The sequence below is a fragment of the Bos javanicus genome, chromosome 3, assembly GCF_032452875.1.
Source record: "Bos javanicus breed banteng chromosome 3, ARS-OSU_banteng_1.0, whole genome shotgun sequence".
Lineage (NCBI taxonomy): Eukaryota > Metazoa > Chordata > Mammalia > Artiodactyla > Bovidae > Bos > Bos javanicus.
The window spans coordinates 6140418-6160817 of NC_083870.1; the positions used below are offsets into that span (position 1 = coordinate 6140418).

General features: G+C 39.4%; 1 protein-coding gene across 1 annotated transcript in view; it reads left to right on the plus strand.

The window, feature by feature from the left end:
- Positions 1-8419: 8419 nt before the first annotated feature.
- RGS5 (regulator of G protein signaling 5) overlaps positions 8420-20400 on the plus strand; it is a 58041-nt gene continuing 46060 nt past the window's right edge. The window contains exon 1 of the mRNA XM_061399970.1: positions 8420-8656. Coding sequence (XP_061255954.1) covers positions 8613-8656 — 44 coding nt within the window. The 5' untranslated portion in view covers positions 8420-8612. The remainder of the gene's footprint in view (positions 8657-20400) is intronic.

Sequence of the window (20400 nt, forward strand, 5' to 3'; positions counted from 1 at the left end):
AAGAGCCTCTTGATGCAAGTGAAAGAGGAGAGTGAAAAAGTAGGCTTAAAGCTCAACATTCAGAAAACTAAGAGAATGGCATCTGGCCCCACCACTTCATGGCAAATAGATGGGGAAACAATAGAAACAGTGTCAGACTTTATTTTTGGGGGCTCCAAAATCACTGCAGATGGTGACTGCAGACATGAAATTAAAAGACACTTGCTCCTTGAAAGAAAAGCTATGACCAACCTAGACAGCATGTTAAAAAACAGAGATATTACTTTGCCAACAAAGGGCCATCTAGTCAAAGCTATCATTTTTCCAGTAGTCACGTATGGATGTGAGAGTTGGACTATAAAGAAAGCTGAGTGCCAAAGAACTGATGCTTTTGAACTATGGTGTTGCAGAAGACTCTTGAGAGTCCCCTGGACTGCAATGGGATCCAACCAGTCAATCCTAAAAGAAATCAGTCCTGAATAGTCATTGGAAGGACTGATGCTGAAGCTGAAACTCCAATACGTTGGCCATGTGATGCAAAGAACTGACTCATTGAGAAGACCCTGATGCTGGGAAAGATAGAAAGCAGGAGGAGAAAGGGACAACAGAGGATGAGATGGTTGGATGGCATCACCGACTCAATGGACATGAGTTTGAGGAAGCTCCAGGAGTTGGTGATGGACTGGGACGCCTGGCATGCTGTGGTCCATGATTTCGCAGAGTCGGACACAACTGAGTAACTAAACTGAACTGAAGTAACACAGGTAAAGAATCTGTCTGCCAATGCTTGAGACATAAGAGAATGTGTTTTTTCCCTGGGTCAGGAAGATTGAGTATTAGAGGGCATGACAACCCACTCCAGCATTCTTGCCTGAAGAATTCCATGCACAGAGGAGCCTGGTGGGCTACAGTCCTTTGGGGTACAAAGAGTTGGACAGGACTGAAATGACTTAGCATGCAAGCATACATGTACCTACTCTTTTTCAAATTCTTTTCCCATTTAGATTGTTATGTAATACTGAGCCATTTGCTGAAACATGGATGGACCTAGATCTTGTCACACTGAATGAAGTAACTCAGAGAAAAAGAAATATTGTATGATATCCTTTGTATGTGGAATCTAAACAAAAAAAAAAGATACAAATGAGCTTATTTACAAAACAGAAACAGAGTCACAAAGAGAGCAAATTTATGGTAATGGAGGAGGGTGGGGGGAGGAATAGTTAGGGAGTTTGGGATGGACAGGTACATACTGCTGTATGTAGAATGGATAGCCAATAAGAACCTACTCTATAGCACAGTTATATATTTTACTATGTGTGTGTATGAATCCTAGTCTTCCAATTTATCCCTCCCCTCCCTTTTCCCCTCATCCCCAATAGCTGTCTTTTTTTTTTTTTCCTACATCTATGACTCTATTTTGTTTTTCTCTCGAAGTCTTATACTTCTAGCAGTTACATGTGGATTTTTTTATCTGTTTTATTTTTGTATATGGTTTGTGGCAAGGAGTGGTTTTAGAGAAGAGAGGGAGAAAGAGACAGACAGAGACAGATATAAAGGGAGAGAGGAGAGAGAGAGCTGAATATGTTGAATGTTGTCGTTTCAGCATATGAATTCATCACTGAGCAAGTTAACACCTGCGTGCAAATAAAGCTCAGTAACTTTCATCCACTTGTGTCAAATTTAATATCAAAAGGCATGATTATTCAAACGTGACTGTCTTTGCCTCCATCAGTGCCCTGTTTCTTTTTTTTTTTTTTTTAAACTTTACATTATTGTATTGGTTTTGCCATATATCAACATGAATCCACCACAGGTATACACGTGTTCCCCATCCTGAACCCTCCTCCCTCCTCCCTCCCCGTACCATCCCTATGGGTCGTCCCAGTGCACCAGCCCCAAGCATCCAGTATCGTGCATCAAACCTGGACTGGCGACTCATTTCATATATGATATTATACATTTCAATAGCATTCTCCCAAATCATCCCACCCTCTTCCTCTCCCACAGAGTCCAAAAGACTGTTCTATACATCAGTGTCTCTTTTGCTGTCTCGTATACAGGGTTATTGTTACCATCTTTCTAAATTCCATATATATGCGTTAGTATACTGTATTGGTGTTTTTCTTTCTGGCTTACTTCACTCTGTATAACAGGCTCCAGTTTCATCCACCTCATTAGAACTGATTCAAATGAATTCTTTTTAATGGCTGAGTAATACTCCATGGTGTATATGTACCACTGCTTTCTTATCCATTCATCTGTTCTGTTTCTTACAATCTACTTTGTCTAACATTAATCTGGATTAGTGGGATGGTTTTTACTATATCTCCCCCTTGATTTGGCAAGGACTAATGATTACCCTCCCTCGTCCAAGGTAAGGAGCAGCGGCTGTGCTTTGCTGGAGCAGCCATGAAGAGATACCCCATGTCCAAGGTAAGAGAAACCCAAGTAAGATGGTAGGCGTTGCAAGAGGGCATCAGAGGGCAGACACACTGAAACCATACTCACAGAAAACTAGTCAATCTAATCACACTAGGACCACAGCCTTGTCTAACTCAGTGAAACTAAGCAATGCCCTTGGGGCAACCCAAGATGGGCGGGTGTGGTGAAGAGGGCTGACAGAATGTGGTCCACTGGAGAAGGGAATAGCATACCACTTCAGTATTCTTGCCTTGAGAACCCCATGAACAGTATGAAAAGGCAAAATGATAGGATACTGAAAGAGGAACTCCCCAGGTCAGTAGGTGTCCAATATGGTCCTGGAGATCAGTGGAGAAATAACTCCATAAAGAATGAAGGGGGATGGAGCCAAAGCAGAAACACCACCCAGTTGTGGATGTGACTGGCGATGGAAGCAAGGTCCGATGCTGTAAAGAGCAATATTGCATAGGAACCTGGAATGTCAGGTCCATGAATCAAGGCAAATTGGAAGTGGTCAAACGGGAGATGGCAAGAGTGAACGTCGACATTCTAGGAATCAGCAAACTAAAATGGACTGGAATGGGTGAATTTAACTCAGATGACCATTATATCTATTACTGCGGGCAGAAATCCCTTAGAAGAAACGGAGTGGCCATCATGGTCGACAAAAGAGTCCGAAATGCAGTACTTGGATACAATCTCAAAAACGACAGAATGATCTCTGTTCATTTTCAAGGCAAACCATTCAGTATCACAGTAATTCAAGTCTATGCCCCAACCGGTAACGCTGAAGAAGCTGAAGTTGAACGGTTCTATGAAGACCTACAAGACCTTTTAGAACTAACACCCAAAAAAGATGTCCTTTTCATTATAGGGGACTGGAATGCAAAAGTAGGAAGTCAAGAAACACCTGGAGTAACAGGCAAATTTGGCCTTGGAATACGGAATGAAGCAGGGCAAAAACTAATAGAGTTTTGCCAAGAAAATGCACTGGATATAGCAAACACCCTCTTCCAACAACACAAGAGAAGACTCTACACGTGGACATCATCATATGGTCAACACTGAAATCAGATTGATTATATTCTTTGCAGCCAAAGATGGAGAAGCTCTATACAGTCAACAAAAACAAGACCAGGAGCTGACTGTGGCTCAGATCATAAATTACTTATTGCCAAATTCAGACTTAAATTGAAGAAAGTAGGGAAAACCACTAGACCATTCAGGTATGACCTAAATCAAATCCCTTATGATTATACAGTGGAAGTGAGAAATAGATTTAAGGGCCTAGATCAGATAGATAGAGTGCCTGATGAACTATGGAATGAGGTTCGTGACATTGTACAGGAGACAGGGATCAAGACCATCCCTATGGAAAAGAAATGCAAAAAAGCAAAATGGCTGTCTGGGGAGGCCTTGCAAATAGCTGTGAAAAGAAGAGAAGTGAAAAGCAAAGGAGAAAAGGAAAGATATAAGCATCTGAATGCAGAGTTCCAAAAATAATAAGAAGATTTAAGAAAGCCTTCCTCAGTGATCAATGCAAAGAAATAGAGTAAAACAACAGAATGAGAAAAACTAGAGATCTCTTCAAGAAAATTAGAGATACCAAGGGAATATTTCATGCAAAGATGGGCTCAATAAAGGACAGAAATGGTATGGACCTAACAGAAGCAGAAGATATTAAGAACAGGTGGCAAGAATACACAGGATTCTTCAAGCAAGAACACTGGAGTGAGTTGCCATTTCCTTCTCCAAGAATACACAGAAGAACTGTACAAAAAAGATCTTCATGACCACGATAATCACGATGGTGTGATCACTCACCTAGAGCCAGACATCCTGGAATGTGAAGTCAAGTGGGCCTTAGAAAGCATCACTACGAACAAGGCTAGTGGAGGTGATGGAATTCCAGTTGAGCTGTTTCAAATCCTGAAAGATGATGCTGTGAAAATGCTGCACTCAATATGCCAGCAAATTTGGAAAACTCAGCAGTGGCCACAGGACTGGAAAAGGTCAGTTTTCATTCTAATCCCAAAGAAAGGCAATGCCAAAAAATGCTCAAACTACCCCACAATTGCACTCATCTCACACGCTAGTAAAATAATGCTCAAAATTCTCCAAGCCAGGCTTCAGCAATACGTGAACCATGAACTTCCTGATGTTCAAGCTGGTTTTAGAAAAGGCAGAGGAACCAGAGATCAAATTACCAACATCCACTGGCTCATGGGAAAAGCAAGAGAGTTCCAGAAAAACATCTATTTCTGCTTTATTGACTATGCTAAAGCCTTTGACTGTGTGGATCACAGTAAACTGTGGAAAATTCTGAAAGAGATGGGAATCCCAAACCACCTGACCTGCCTCTTGAGAAACCTATATGCAGGTCAGGAACCAACAGTTAGAACTGGACATGGAACAACAGACTGGTTGCAAATAGGAAAAGGAGTACGTCAAGGCTGTATATTGTCACCCTGCTTATTTAACTTCTATGCAGAGTACATCATGAGAAACGCTGGGCTGGAATTGTTTTTAGAAGCCCAAGCTGGAATCAAGATTGCCAGGAGGAATATCAATAACCTCAGATATGCAGATGACACCACCCTTATGGCAGAAAGTGAAGAGGAACTAAAAAGCCTCTTGATGAAAGTGAAAGAGGAGAGTTAAAAAGTGGGCTTAAAGCTCAACATTCAGAAAACAAAGATCATGGCATCTGGTACCATCACTTTTGGGGAAATAGATGGGGAAACAGTGGAAGCTGCATCAGACTTTATTTTTTTGGGCTCCAAAAACCCTGCAGATGGTGACTGCAGCCATGAAATTAAAAGACGCTTACTCCTTGGAAGAAATGTTATGACCAACCTAGATAGCATATTCAAAAGCAGAGACATTACTTTGCCAACAAAGGTCCGTCTAGTCAAGGCTATGGTTTTTCCAGCGGTCATGTATGGATGTGAGAGTTGGACTGTGAAGAAAGCTGAGCACCGAAGAACTGATGCTTTTGAACTGTGGTGTTGGAGAAGACTCTTGAGAGTCCCTTGGACTGCAAGGAGATCCAACCAGTCCATTCTGAAGGAGATCAGCCCTGGGATTTCTTTGAAGGGAATGATGCTGAAGGTGAAACTCCAGTATTTTGGCCACCTCATGCGAAGAGTTGACTCATTGGACAAGACTCTGATGCTGGGAGGAATTGGGGGCAGGAGAAGAAGGGGATGAAAGAGGATGAGATGGCATTACTGACTCGATGGACGTGAGTCTGAGTGAACTCCAGGAGTTGGTGATGGACCGGGAGGCCTAGCATGCTGCGATACATGGGGTCACAAAGAGTCGGACACGACTGAGCGACTGAACTGAACTGAACTGATGACTCTATATGTCAAGGTGACTGGAGCACCAGGATCCCAAATAGTTGGTCAAATATCCTGAGTGTATCTGTGAGGGTGTTTCTGAATGAGACGAACATTTGAATCAGAAGATGGAGTAAATCTGATTGCCTTCCCCAATATGAGTGAGCCTCATCCAATCCATTGATAGCCTGTATAGAACATAAAGCAGAGAAAGGGACATTTCATCCTTTATTCCTGTCTTCATTGAAACATGGATCATCTCCTACCTTCAGACTAGGACTTGGACTCAGATTGGAACTTATACCATTGCTTCTGCTTCTCAGGCCTCTGGACTAGGAACACATACCTGGGCTCTCCTGGGTCTTCAGCTTTCTGACTGCAGATCTTGGAACTTCTCAATGTCCAGAATCAAGTGATTCAATTCCTTATAACACATCTCTGTGGATATCTCCTCAGAACCCTAATACAATGAGCAAACTCTTTTACATGCCCTCCTTATGAAGTTTTTAAAACAAATATGTGCTGGATTAATATTTATTTCTATTTGAGTTCGCTTTTTTTCATTTTGTGTTCTAGTTCATGATTTACAATGATAGATATAATTTTTAGTTTTGAATAACTCCACTCATCACTCTTCTGGGATAGTCAGAAACCTGCTTTGAACTTCAGCCCTAGCCAAAGCATCACTCTCCAATGTTCTACATTAATTTTTTTCATATTATTTTCTCCTCTAGGCCATTTGTGTATCAAACAGTAATTTAGGCTTTGGCTCTAAGGAGTTTCTTCTGCTAGCATTACACATATTCCTATTATGAGACTCAGTCATCAATAACAGTGTTTATATTTCTATGAACACTGAATCACTCAGATTAATTGATTTGTTGATGTTTGCGTGGCCAGTAATGGCAGAACTTGGACAGCTGTATTTAGTTGAAGCAATCTTTGTAAATGTCTATGTGCCTGATGTTGTGCAAAGTCAGAATTGACTACAACAGGGTTCCCTATTTTTAAAAATGTATGGTAGGGACTTCCCTGGTGGTCCAGTGGTTAAGACTTTTCCTTCCAATGCAGGAGGTATGGGTTGGATCCTGGCCTAAAAACCAAATCATTAAAGAAAAAAAAAGAAGAAGCAATATTGTAATAAATTCAATAAAGGCTTTTTAAAAAATGGTCCACATTTAAAAAATCTAAAATAATGTACGGTATAGAGTAATAGCTTTCAAACCTTTATGATCATTATTTATAGTCAGAGATACAGTTTAACTAATGATCCTATTCACACATATAGTTAATTAAAGCAAAAATTTCAGAAAACAGTGTCTTTTCTTCACACAATGCAGTTGAATATTTGTGTATTATATTCTATTTATTTGCTTTAAAGCACCAGGTTATAATATACTATATTGACTTTACAGGTTCTGATCAATAGTTAAAACAGTTTAAAACAATTTCAGATAATGTGGAATGTTATGAGAATCACCTTTAATTCCAAGTTTAGAGCTTTTCTTACAGATTATATGATGCTGCTTATTTTTACCTTAGACTCTTGCTAACCCCTTAGCCATCTGCATTTACATGCTAATGATAAATATCATTACACTATTGATATAATATGATATAATAAATATCATTACATACTAATGATAAATTCAGGGCTTCCCAGGTGGTGTTAGTAGCAAAAAAAAAAAAAAAAATTGCCTGCAAATGCAGGAGACATAAGAGACACAGGTTCAATCCCTGGGTCCAGAAGATCCCCTGGAGGAGGGCATGATAACCCACTCCAGTATTCTTGCCTGGAAAATCCCAGGAACAGAGGAGCCTGGCAGGCAACAATCCACAGGGTAGCAAAGAGTGGGACACGACTGAAGCAACTTAGCATGCATGCACTTATTAATGTATTAGCCCCTTGAATCCTAACAGGATGAAACACAAAGAAGGTAAATTTTGGTGAAAATAATCCTTGAATGATAGGAAACAGGAAAATGTTGAAGGGGAAAGCATGATAAACCCAACCAAGGATGAGTGGGTCCATGGGGGTGTTACTCCAGAGAATAACCTAACCTAGTCATCAAAGTAAAAGGACAATCAGAAGATCATTTACAGAATTAGAACAGAGGATAAAATATAGTAGATAGAATCATGTAAGGTATTTTATCTTTTTCATCACTCAGCTCAGGTGTTATTTCCTCCAAAAAAATCTTCTTTTCTGGTGCTTAAAAGCTCACAGCATTCTGGGCCTGCCTCCATCACTCACTTATACCATATTTATATGACATTTGGGATCTTGAGAGCATAGAGTACCTTTTCACTTGAATTTCCAGCATCCAGCTCAGTGCCTGGCACGTCGTAGGGATTCACATATATGTCCCCCAGAGTTCTCTAAAACTGTTTCCTGTACTGTGGAACAAAGCTGGGCTACATGATCTGCAAGGGCCCTTGTAGTCCTAACAATCTTGTGACTGACACATCCGAAGTAGCCCAAAGCACTCTGCTTCATAACAAAAACCACATCTTTGCTGTGATGGGTTCAAATTTATGAGTTAAAGCATGAACAACCTGTGCACAGTTTAGGGCCTACCCCTGCTCTGGCAGCAGTGTTCTGATAAGAGCAGTTGAAAACCTAATGTGGCAGTGCCTGCCGCAGAGGAAAGATTCCAGCCTCCACCTCCCACACAAGCACTGTTGCTCTCCAGCTTGCAATTTCCTCTAAGGCTCTGGATTGGTCCACAGAGTGACAGAGGGCTGGAAGAGAGCCTCTATATATTCCCCGGAGAAAAAGGCAGTCTCAGACGGTTTTGAAGTTTTCAAAGACTTGCTCTGCTGATAAGGACTTGTGTTCAAAGCTGAGGAGCTAAGCCACTTGCCAAAATGTGCAAAGGACTTGCAGCCTTGCCCCACTCATGCCTGGAAAGGTGAGAATGAGTTATTTTGGTTTAAGAGATGGAGATAAGGAGAATCTTCACTCAGGGGTCACTGTGGTTTGTGGCAAAACAGGTGGTTGATTGTAGACTGGGAATTGTCTCCTCTGTTAAATGACAAAGTTCTGAAAGATCTGAGCTAGGAGACTGATACAATATGAGATATAGCATACATCGTTTGTATCCAGAACATCACTTCCTCCAATGATTTCCTCCTATTTTAAAGGTGCTTGTGCAGACTCAAAAGTGTATGGTTAAGAGCATGGATTCCAACATCAAACTGCTTGAGTTTGAATCCTGGTTCCATTACTTACTATTTGTGTGGTCTTGGGCAACTTATTTGAACTCTCTGTATCTCAGGGTCCCTACTGTTAAATGGGTCTGTGTGTCTATCTTACTAGCTGGTTACGAGGGCTGAATGAATTACTGTGTGTGAAACTCTCAGAACACTGTCTGGCACATATCAGAACTGCATAAATGTTAACCTTTATTAATGTACATGAACTCAGAGAGGAACACTCAGCTTTGCAATGAAGCAGAGAGGACTTCTCACTGCTCTTTGTCTTCTGGCTGGATACCATCAGAAGAAGCTGGGTTGCTGGACAGAAGACAGTCCTTGGGATGTAGAGATTATTTATCAGCTAACATTGTGCCTTTTTTTTTTTTAGACATAGAGGAATGCCTTTGAGGCTCTGTGATTATCCTTAGACTGGACAATATTCTAGAGGGAATCCTAAGTATCTAGACTAAGTAAACTTAAGGAGAAGAAGCATCTGACTTGTTAGAGAATTTAACCCAACAGTCCTACCTGATGCAAAGAAGTAGGGTTCTCCTTTCTTAAGAATGAATTTGATTACATTTTGTTTGATCCTACATTATTTAAAGGAAATAAAGATGATCCTTGTACAGCCTAACTTCATTCCTAAAGGCAGTGGCAATGTTTGCCTAAGAAGGTTGTGCTGTTCAGTAGATCTATACTCTGTCTCTAATGAGCTCAGGTTTTCTTTTTGACGACTTCAACCTTAGAAATAATCTCAAAATGATTTTAAAGAGGTAACATCCTAACAAAGTAATTTGTCTCCAACAATACTGATAAGTGACTGGGAATAAAGCCTACTCTCACTTTGTACTGTCAAAAGCACAGATTTTTTTTTTTTTAAGATGTATGTATGTGTGTGTATATATATATATATATATATATATATATATAAATAAAGAGAAGTAGGACTTCAGTAATTAGTAGTGAGATGGTAAGTAGGTGGGTGATATTGGCCTTTGGACCAAACCTGGGGAGGAAGACAGGTTTCATTGCTGGATACCATTTACTGATCTCAGACTACCTCAGACTCTATAGAAAGCCCAAAACACAACACCGGGGTGAAAGACTCTTCCTGGAACATGACATGATGCATAATTCTTTCTTTTTCCATTTTTTCAACTCTGAGATTGCATATCTGACTTTTACCACAATTTTAACATATATCTTTAGCCCATTTATTGTTTGAAATCATGTACTTTCCTGTAATGGATAAATCTTACCTTATTAATTGATGGACTCTCTACTCAGAATGATTAAATCATTGATCTGCTGGTCATTGTGTGATCGTACGATCTACTGCTTGGCATTTAGTGAATACTCAATAAATTGTATTGAAAGTTTGGCAGTGTTACTAATATTTCCCTATTCTTATACATATGCATAATGTTTACTGAGACACATGGATTGAACATTTTTTAAATTGATTCCTATAACTGTTTCATATCTGATTCATTAATTTACTACCTACATTGTTATTGATTCACTTTACAATTTTTTTAAGTCACAGTAAATTCTCATGCTTCAGGATATAACTAATGTTCACACTGAATATTAAAGAGCAACCAAGGAGCAAGCTTTTTTTGCATAGATTACCTGAAACTTTTAAGGTATATGGTAGAATCCTGCAATTATGGTGTCATATTATATATTTTTTTTCATGATCTGTTACCATTGCAGTCATATTTCCAATTAAGTGCTACCTGTAATGAGTGATTTGGAGAAGTGGAATTGTGGAGATATTTCTACAAATACATCAAAGTGGACTCTGGCTTAATGCTTTCCTAAACTTTGAGAAAGAACTATTTTCTAAAGCTTCCCTTACATGAAGTAAATGTTGCTTTCTTGTAAGTCAGAGTCTCGCTGAGTAGATCACTTCTGCCACAGCCATGATTTGGAGCTGTTAGGAAATATTTATGGAAAGATTGTTTATTCTAAGGGGAAAATGATACTTGAATAAATCCTTCCAAATCTGCTTTCCTTGGCTCTACTCATAGCGGAAAGGTTAGGGAGTAAGGAACAGACTTAGTTTTGTCATTAACTAATTTGTGTCCATGAGCAATTTATTTCACTTTCCTGGAATTTCTATTTTCTTTCTTAGTAAATGAACTTCGGATTAGGTGTTCTATAACTTAAATAAAGTGAGATACACCTGGTTTCAGTGACTAATGAGCGTTGCAATTAAAGGGAAGGTTTTCTTAATTTATTTCTTTCTGGAAGCTTAGAAGTCAATTAGTGAAAATCATCAAGAATTCAACCCTGTGTTGAAATCATGGCTGTGGCAGAAGTAATCTACTCAGTGAGACTCTGACTTACAAAAAAAGCAACATTTACTTCATGTAAGGGAAGCTTTAGAAAACAGTTCTTTCTCAATGTTTAAGAAAGCATTAAGCCAGAGTTAACTTTGATGTATTTGTAGAAACTATTCTTCTACTATTTATTTAGAGTTTTAAGACTATTACTCATTAAAACTCAAAGTTGGCCTCAGATATTTTTATATATTTAAAAAGACCTACAATAAACATTTGAGAAATGAATGACCACCACCCCACAACTTTTACCTTCTGTTATACTGAAACCTAATGCTGTATGTGTGGGAATATTAGAAAGTCAATGGAAAAGGAAAGAGCTGAATCAATTGAAAGACTTATTTTTACCAGTGATATTCAACTATGACTTTTAGGCTTCTTTTAAAAATTCATTCATTTTAAGTCTCTTGAATGTCTCTGAACAAGTTTAATTTTTAAATATTGCTCTTCGGAAAACCATGAAAGTCTTCTGAAATAAAAAGTATTATTATGATTCCCAGAAGTTATTACCATTATATAAAGCAACCAATGTGGTTATTATTATTTTTGTCTGGTGGTGTTGATTACCCCTGATACCAAATCTACAATCTCTACTAAATAAAGGGGAGTAAAAGAGTAATGAAGACAGCAACTACTGACCAAGAATTTTCCCGAACTGTTAATAAAGTGTCACAAACTCTCCTCTATAGAAGAGTTTGACGTATTTGACATACATCTGATTTTTGTGGGTTGCTAATGACGAGTGTGTTTAATCCATGGCTCACACAGGTGCTTCTGGTCATCTCAAGTATATGACAATGCTGGGAATTTCAGCACTATAGAAAGTAAATGGGGGAAGTGATGCTTCATCTAGTTGTTTATTATCATTTTGCTAAACATCCAGTTTTCCCCCATCTTCTTTAATTTATGTGGATCTAAGTATTGACCATTTAGAGGAGAAAGGTGCCTAATCAAGTAACTTTTAAGGTTTTCAAGCCACACAGAAGCAACAAATAGAATGGATCAAGACTCCTGGGTTCACAGAATTAAGTAAATACAGCTTTTTCCAAAGGCATGAGCAAATCCTTGGGCAAATTATAGAGAAAAGATAAGTACATAAAGAATTGAAACGCCATAGCAATGAGCTTGAATAAATGATAAATGAGTCAGAATGGACACAGGATCATCAAGGAAGCCTAAAGAGACAGCAGAGTTTGAGATCATGCTCTTTGGAAACAAGTGTGAATTTGAAGCTTGCTGTTGCTGATAGAGAGTTGTGTGACTTACTGGCAAATATTTCAGAGAAACTCTGTAATCTTAAGGAAATGAATAAAGTGTATAATAAAATAAGGAGGAGGTGTCCCTAAGAAAAACTTGGTTTCAATTCTTACTGATTTTGACTGTTTCTCTGGATTGCTTTTCAAACCTCCATACTTGCCATAGGCATAAGGATAAAATATCCCTCTGGGAAATTGCAATTCAGGTAGGGAGATAAATCTGGGCTTCTCTAGTGGCTCAGGGGTAAAGAATCTGTCTGCCACTGCAGATGTGGGTTTGATCCTGATTCAGAAAGATCCTTTGGAGAAGGAAATGGCAATCCACTCCAGTATTCTTGCCTGGGAAATCCCATGTATGGAACAGCCTGGCAGGCTACAGTCCATGGGATCACAGAAGAGTCAGACACAACTTAGTGACAAAATAATAACAAGGGAAATGAATAAGAATAAAGTAACTCTCTGCTAAGACCAACTATGGAGGAATAAATGAATTGAGTGCCAAGAAACACAAAAGTGGAGGAAGTGGGCAGGGAGCTAATAGAGCTTTGGGTAGTCATGCAAAACTGTAAGAAGTCTCAGGGGACTGATGCCTAAGGTTTAAGAGCTAAGCCTGAAAGGACCAAGGAGTTGGTTAGGTCCAGAGAGGAAGAAGAGAGAGAAGAAAGACATTCCAGGCTAAGGAACAGGTCTGCATGTGCGAAGGCAGGGGGTGAGAAGGTCCAGAGAGTCTTACTGATGTTTGTGCAATCCGTACTGTCTCTCCCAGGCAAGTAAGGAGACAATTTTGAATTTCCAATCACAGTTAACCTCCTGCGCAGCTTGTCCTTCATACTGTCTCCTTGGGACTTACCTAGTGCCCATCCACTCCGAATCTGAAGATTGAAAAGATCTGTTCATGAAAAAGATTTTCCCTTCCTTTGCCTAAAGACTTCAATTACTAAAAAGATAATCTGTATTTGGAAAGTAGTAGGCACTTAACAAATATTTTGTCAAAAGAATCCACATATAAATGTACAGCAAGTAGAGAAAAACCTGCTTGCAGGCCGTCTTGGTGCTTTCTCTGTTTCCAAAAGGAATGAGAAGGACAGTAGCAGTGACTTTTAGGCTGAAATAGGATAAAGAGAGTATCTTGTAAAATAAAGAGGGATTCCTGCTAAGAGGCACTGGATGAGATTGGACGTGGTGGGGGGAAAGCTTTTCTATAATTTCATCAGGAAAAACCTTGTTAAACAGGTGAATCTTTTTTTTTTTTTTTTTGCTTCTAATGATAGCTTTTAGCTACTGGTAAACCTCATGAAATTGTATCACTGTTGTTTCTCATGCAGTTCCTGTCCCAGCTTCTTTAAGGAATTATAATCTGTATTCCAACTGTTGCCTCTTCTTAGTATTTCTTTCATTTGGCCTGGGCTGTATTGAAACACCAATACACAACACTTTTAGACTCCAGAATCTTAAATTTAGAAGGATCCCTGAAAGATAATCTAATTTGTTTCTCCTTCTTTAGCAAAGACTGTTATGGGATAGATGATATCTAGGGAATGAGTTTATATTTCTGGGGCCAGTGTTAATAGCTTTTGTCTGTCCTGCTGGCCGGAAAGGAAAGGAACTAAACTTTACTTAGTTCAGTCAGGATCAATCATTAGTAACAGGAACCAGAATGTGGCTGGAGGCCAGAAGATAACAGGTTCCTATATCTTTCTTCCTTTAAGTTCATTAGATAACATTAAACCTGCACTCCGTTTTAAAGGCTGAGTCACCCAGAGGATAAAGACCATGAAAGCCTAATTGTTTTTAACTGAGAAAATAGCTCCTAAGTTTACACATTTCAGGGATATTTAAGAAAATCCAGCATAAGAAAGGATGTAAATTCACAGAGTATATTCCCTGCCTTAACATCAGCAATGTAGTGGAGTACAAAAAATGGACGTGGTAACTCCACATCTATTACTTCCTTAGTTGTATAAACTTGAAAATCTAAGCCTCTCTGAGCTTCATATCCTTATCCATAAATGAGGATATTTATCTTGTTAAGGAGAGATGCCATAAATAATAAATGAAATAATACAAGGTAACTAGGTTTTTGTAGGTGGATGACTATTAACTATCAAATTTCCTTCCATCCTTCTTGCTCTCTGTGTGTGTGTATATGTATGTGTATTAGTCTCTCAGTCGTGTTCATCTCTGAGATCCTATGGACTTTAGCTGTCAGGCTCCTCTGTCTATGGAGTTCTCTTGGCAAGAATAGTGGAATAGGTTGTCATGCCCTCCTCCAGGGGATCTTCCTTACCCAGGGATCAAACCCTGGTTTTCTGCATTGCAGGCAGATTCTTTATGGTCTGAGCCACCAGGGAAGCCCTTCCTTCTTTATGTGTAGTCAGAAAAAAATCATAATCTCATTTTTAAATACAATAACAAAAAAAAAATAAATAAATACAATAACAATGAGTTTGCATAATAGTATACTATTTTTACCATTTCACCCATAATTCTTTCAGCAGGTATCCCTTTGCAGAGCTCTTAACAAAGCATTAAAAACCATGATTATACTGACAAATTAACAATTCTTTAATATCCTTACATATTCAGTAAGTATCCCAATATCTTCAGTGATTTTTTGGTAGTTGGATTGTTTGACCCCTCAGAGTCTAAATGAGGGTCACACATTTTGGAGGGCTGCTATTAAATTTTATTATTAGACTGATAAACACTAGTAATCAATTTCATTCACTGAAAGAATGGAGTCTTAACCACAGGACTGCCAGGGAAGTCTCAGGCTAGTGTTCTTTCTACAGTTAATTGGGCTCTAACTGCAGAAAGGCACTTCTTGCAAATGTCCTTTAAGGACCTCTAGAAACTGCGACACAAATGTCTTCTACCTGATGGGTGTGGGTTGCCATTTCCTCCTCCAGGGATCTTCCTGACCCAGGGATTAAATTCACATTTCTTATGTCTCCTGCATTGGCAGGGGGGTTCTTGACCACTAGCAGCACCTGGAAGCCAGGGACACATTAGCTGTCTTAGTTTGGAGTGGTTTGATAGAGTGGCGTGCAGTGAGGCACCCACGGTTCTTAAGCAAGCCGACCTGAGGGGTTTGTCTCAGGTGCCCTTACACCCACCTCTCACATTCCATTAGTCATTGCAGGAAGCTTCTCCCTGGGCTCCCCATTGACTCTTCTACATCAAATCATGTTTATTAAGCTCCTACTGTGTGTAGCACACCACACCCAGGGCTGCAAGCCTGCTGGGGCACAAATCCTTTCTCCATTCTACTCCTGAACAGTGAGGAAACTAGCCCATCTTCCCTGAGGTACTGTTGAACTGAGGTTGAATCCTGAGGTTCAGACACAAGTCACCCTCCCCTCAAGACTGAATGAGCAACCCCAAGTCACCACCCAGGCACCAATACCACAGAGACCCCAGGGTCACACACCGAGATTGATTCAGAGCCTCTTCAATCTCTCCTGATCAACTGGTTTCCTGCTTTTATTTCTCTTTTTACTTTCAATTAAATATAAAAGGCTATGTAGCATGTGGAAATGATACTGGGTGGGGAATCCAGGGATTCTGAGCTGTAACCTTAGGTTCTACTAAATAGCAGAGGGCAAGTCATGAATCAGTCCCTCCCTTCCTCCTCCTCATTATTGTATTTGTAAAAGACTGAGAAATCCAATTATATAGTCCTCTGCACTCCTTCCAGCTCCACTACTTCATTGTTCTTGATTTGGACACTGTATATTCTGAAGAAAGATTGTATTTTTATTCTAATTTTCTACACTTCTCAGGTCCTACAGAAAGGCCTGGGAACTAAGTTCTCAATGTATTATAGCTTGAAAGCACCAATTAAAAGTATGCATTTTTGTTCTAGTCACTTGGATCTCAATGGCTAAGTTCAGTACCCTATGTTTCTTAAAAAATATTTGTACCAAATTCAGAATAAACTCCTAGTTTGTGAAAAACATATAAGTAGTGAAAAGTGACTTGGTCTTTATTTTGGTGAATTCCACGAAAGAAACAAATGGTTTCGGTTTCTTACACAATTCAAGGGTGAATTAGGATCAGAGATCATGGATTCTAACAATCTAAAATTCTTGTGCAGTTGACCCCTGAACCACTCGAGGGTTATGGGTACCAACCTCCTTGGAATGAAAAATCCACTGGCTCCTCTGGATCCATGGTTCTGCCTCTTTGCTGACTCAGCACTCTGTGCTGATGGTGAAAAGTGACTTGGTCTTTATTTTGGTGAATTCCACGAAAGAAACAAATGGTTTCGGTTTCTTACACAATTCAAGGGTGAATTAGGATCAGAGATCATGGATTCTAACAATCTAAAATTCTTGTGCAGTTGACCCCTGAACCACTCGAGGGTTATGGGTACCAACCTCCTTGGAATGAAAAATCCACTGGCTCCTCTGGATCCATGGTTCTGCCTCTTTGCTGACTCAGCACTCTGTGCTGATGGTGTGGTACTGTAGTATTTACTACTGAAAAAGATCCACGTCTAAGTGGACCTGTGCAGTTCAAATCCTTGTAGTTCAAGGGTATTTTGCTTACAGTTAATTTAGTTCTCTCTTATCTCTGGAGTACAAGTTCCTCAAGATCGGGGAGGAAAAGTGAAATAAAGACACAAACACACCTCACCTTTGGTGCACGGTGCTCCTGATGCCTTCACACTGTGTCACATGTTTCTCCAGGGAGTGGAATTGGTGGCCCACTCAGGCTCTTCTGAAAGCTACCCAGAAAGAGACTCATCCTTTGACTTAACAGTGAGTTTCCATCCTGAGGCTGCCATGAAGTGAAGTTCAAGTGTTAATCAAGTGTTAGTTGCTCAGTTGTGTCCAACTCTTTGCAAACTCGTGGACTGTCGTCCAACAGGTTCCTCTGTCCATGGGATTTTCCAGGCAAGAATACTGGTGTGGGTAGCCATTCTCTTCTCCAGGGGAACTTCCTGACCAGGGAATCGAACCTGGGTCTTCTGCATTGTATGCAGATTCTTTACCATCTGAGCCACTAGGAAGGCTGCAATAAGAAGGGTGAATCGGGGTTTCTTGGCTTTTATATAACGAGCCAGTTCTCATCTACCAGTTGAGTAGATCATGGAGTACAGGCAGTTCTCAAAGTGGCACGAATACTGCTTCTGACGGCATGAATCCAGGTCAGGCACATGAATGCACAGGGACTGCAATTTCTGACTAGAATGAGGACATATACCTTGCCTGTAGGCCAGGCATTAGAAAGTGGGCCTTTCTTGGAAAATATATATATGAGGCCAGCTGAATCATAGCATGCATGCATCACCAACACAGCTAAGGCACATGTGACTTTGGGCTTAATCACCCTGACCATCGTTCTCTTGGAAAGTCCAGATGAAGTATTTCCTTGCAAAGCATACTATTCAGTTGGCATGCTGAGATAAAATACCTTGGCCGGACATTTCTTCTCTTTCAAAAAGGAAATATTGCAAGATTGAAAAGATTCAGCTAATGCTTTGGTCATAGATACCTGATAATCAGCAGGCTTTATAAACAGCAAATAAGGCTAAGACCATTATTCTATATTCTGCATGCTTTCCTTTCTCTTTTCCAACTGCTCCTCCAGACACTTCTCAAAACAATACCTAACCCTTTAGATAAAATAGTATTCAGATTCTTAAACTTTACATTCTAGAAAGATGTTAGAACTATCATATTAGACTCAGAAGAAGAGAAGAGACAAAATATAATACTTGAAAAACGTGAAGTGATAAACTGCGTAAGTGCTCAGCATTGCTAGTGAACTGAGTGGAGTTGTTTCGTCAAGCTACTACTGTTTGACAAATTTTGTGAAGACCATATATTTCTTGATGAGGCACTTGTCTGTGAGAATTCAGGAAGTTTAGAAGGAATCAAGATGTTTCATTAACAAAGTAGTTTGTTATATTTGGCAACTTATTTTAAGTAATAGTTTTCAAGAGATATCTGGGTCGACAGGAGCATGGGACTGAATGACCTGTGCACTTTGGGACAAGGTCAACAATGCGTCCCAAGACTTGCAGACTTTCCCAGAACAGTCCACTGTCTAAGGTCTGGTGCTTTCTGATTACAAGTTTCCAGAGTCTTGGACTTTGTTTCTGAATCCCCCAAGACCAAATAGTATATCACTTGGACACACACACGCATGCTTGTGCACATGTGCACACCCACACACACCTGATTTTTTTATGACTTGGAGAAAAGATAACTTGGTTGAAATCAGAGATCCATGTAGACAGCTTGAAAGTGTCTGTATTGTCTAGGAGGAAGCAATTTTTTCTTTCATATGGATTCATTGTAGATCAATGGGGATTTTTTCTTCTCTTCACAGGGTTGAATTTTACACTTTTTCCTTTAGCTGGCAACAGTGAAGAAAAACACTTTCTGTAACTTGGGATTGTCTTAAAATTCAAATTTAACCATTTGAAAAGCCTTAAATTACTTTTTTCCCAATTGCCTTCTAGTTTTTATCTTCCAGATCCTCTAAGAATAGCTTAACCTTTGCCTCCCTTCCTGGTTCAGACAGGGTCTTGTTGTTTGCAATTATGCTGACATGTGAGTGCAGATGGCTGGACTGCAGCTGAAGGAAAGGAATACGTAGCTTTCATTAGCTACTTAAGGAATATATTTTGTCAGATGGATACCAGCTTAAGAGAATGAAAAAGACAAGATGAGCAAAGACAACCAACAATTGTGACAGTTGTAGAATTGAGACTCTAGCACAATTTTGATTATGTGTATACACATAATAAAGTCTGAGTGATCCAGATTCATAGATTCTGCCCCTTGAGATGCGATGTGATGTTACCAGACTTTTTGGTGACTTGTCCAAGACCACATAGCTAGTTACAGTTGCAGATACTTCAAGGTCTCTGGATTTACCTATCATCTTCATTTCATTTGGTCTGATGAACTTTAATTTATGAATTTTGTTTCTACACTTTTAAAATATCTATTCTTACACAAGCCATCATCTTTCAGAAGGGTGTTGATTAGGAAACAAACTGTAGTCTTTAAGAAAAAACTGATTTAACAAAACTATGCCTATAGCTGCCAATGACAACATCTGAACTCACAAGAGAGGTGATATTGCATAGTAATTAAGAGCTCAGGAGTTGAAGTGAGATGGGTTTGACTCATTTACTGGGTGATTTTGGGGCAGATCATTTAATCTCTCTGTGACTCCGTTTTGTCAGTGCAAGATGGAAACAATATTTATACTTCCCTCAGGATTGTTATAAACACTAAATAGGGTTATATATTATATGGATTTAGTAAAACATTTAGTTACCCGGGGAACATGTGCTTTCTCTAAGTGTGTGATTTCTCTTAGTTATTTTTATGTTGAGAGACCCTTGCAGCCAAATCAGAAGAGTCTGCATCCACAAACTACCTTCATCTCCCTACAGAGTTAAACAAGAAGTATGGAAAAGGGACACAAATGGAAAGACACATTGCAAAAAAAAAAAAATTGACAGCAAATGAGACAGCAGGTAAGAGGGAGCAGGAGAGAAGGAGGATCACAGGTAACACCTCTGAGCCTGGGGTTGATGGAGCAAATGGACTACGGACAGAATATGTTTGCCTAGGGTAGGTAATGAGGTTATTCCTCTTTATCTGGTCTTACCTGGTCTTCTCCTTTGGGAAATCTCAGATGATGTCAAGTCAGAACACCTTATCCTGACTTTCCTGATAGTTTTATAGTTACCAAATTAATTTGATTAAAAAAAAAAGACTAACTGTAAATGCTATATGCAAGACTCTAGAGAAAAAAAAAAAAGACCCTAGATAATAACTCCTAGAGAGTTACACCATAATAATGAAGCCAACAGGACCCTATGTCTAGTTT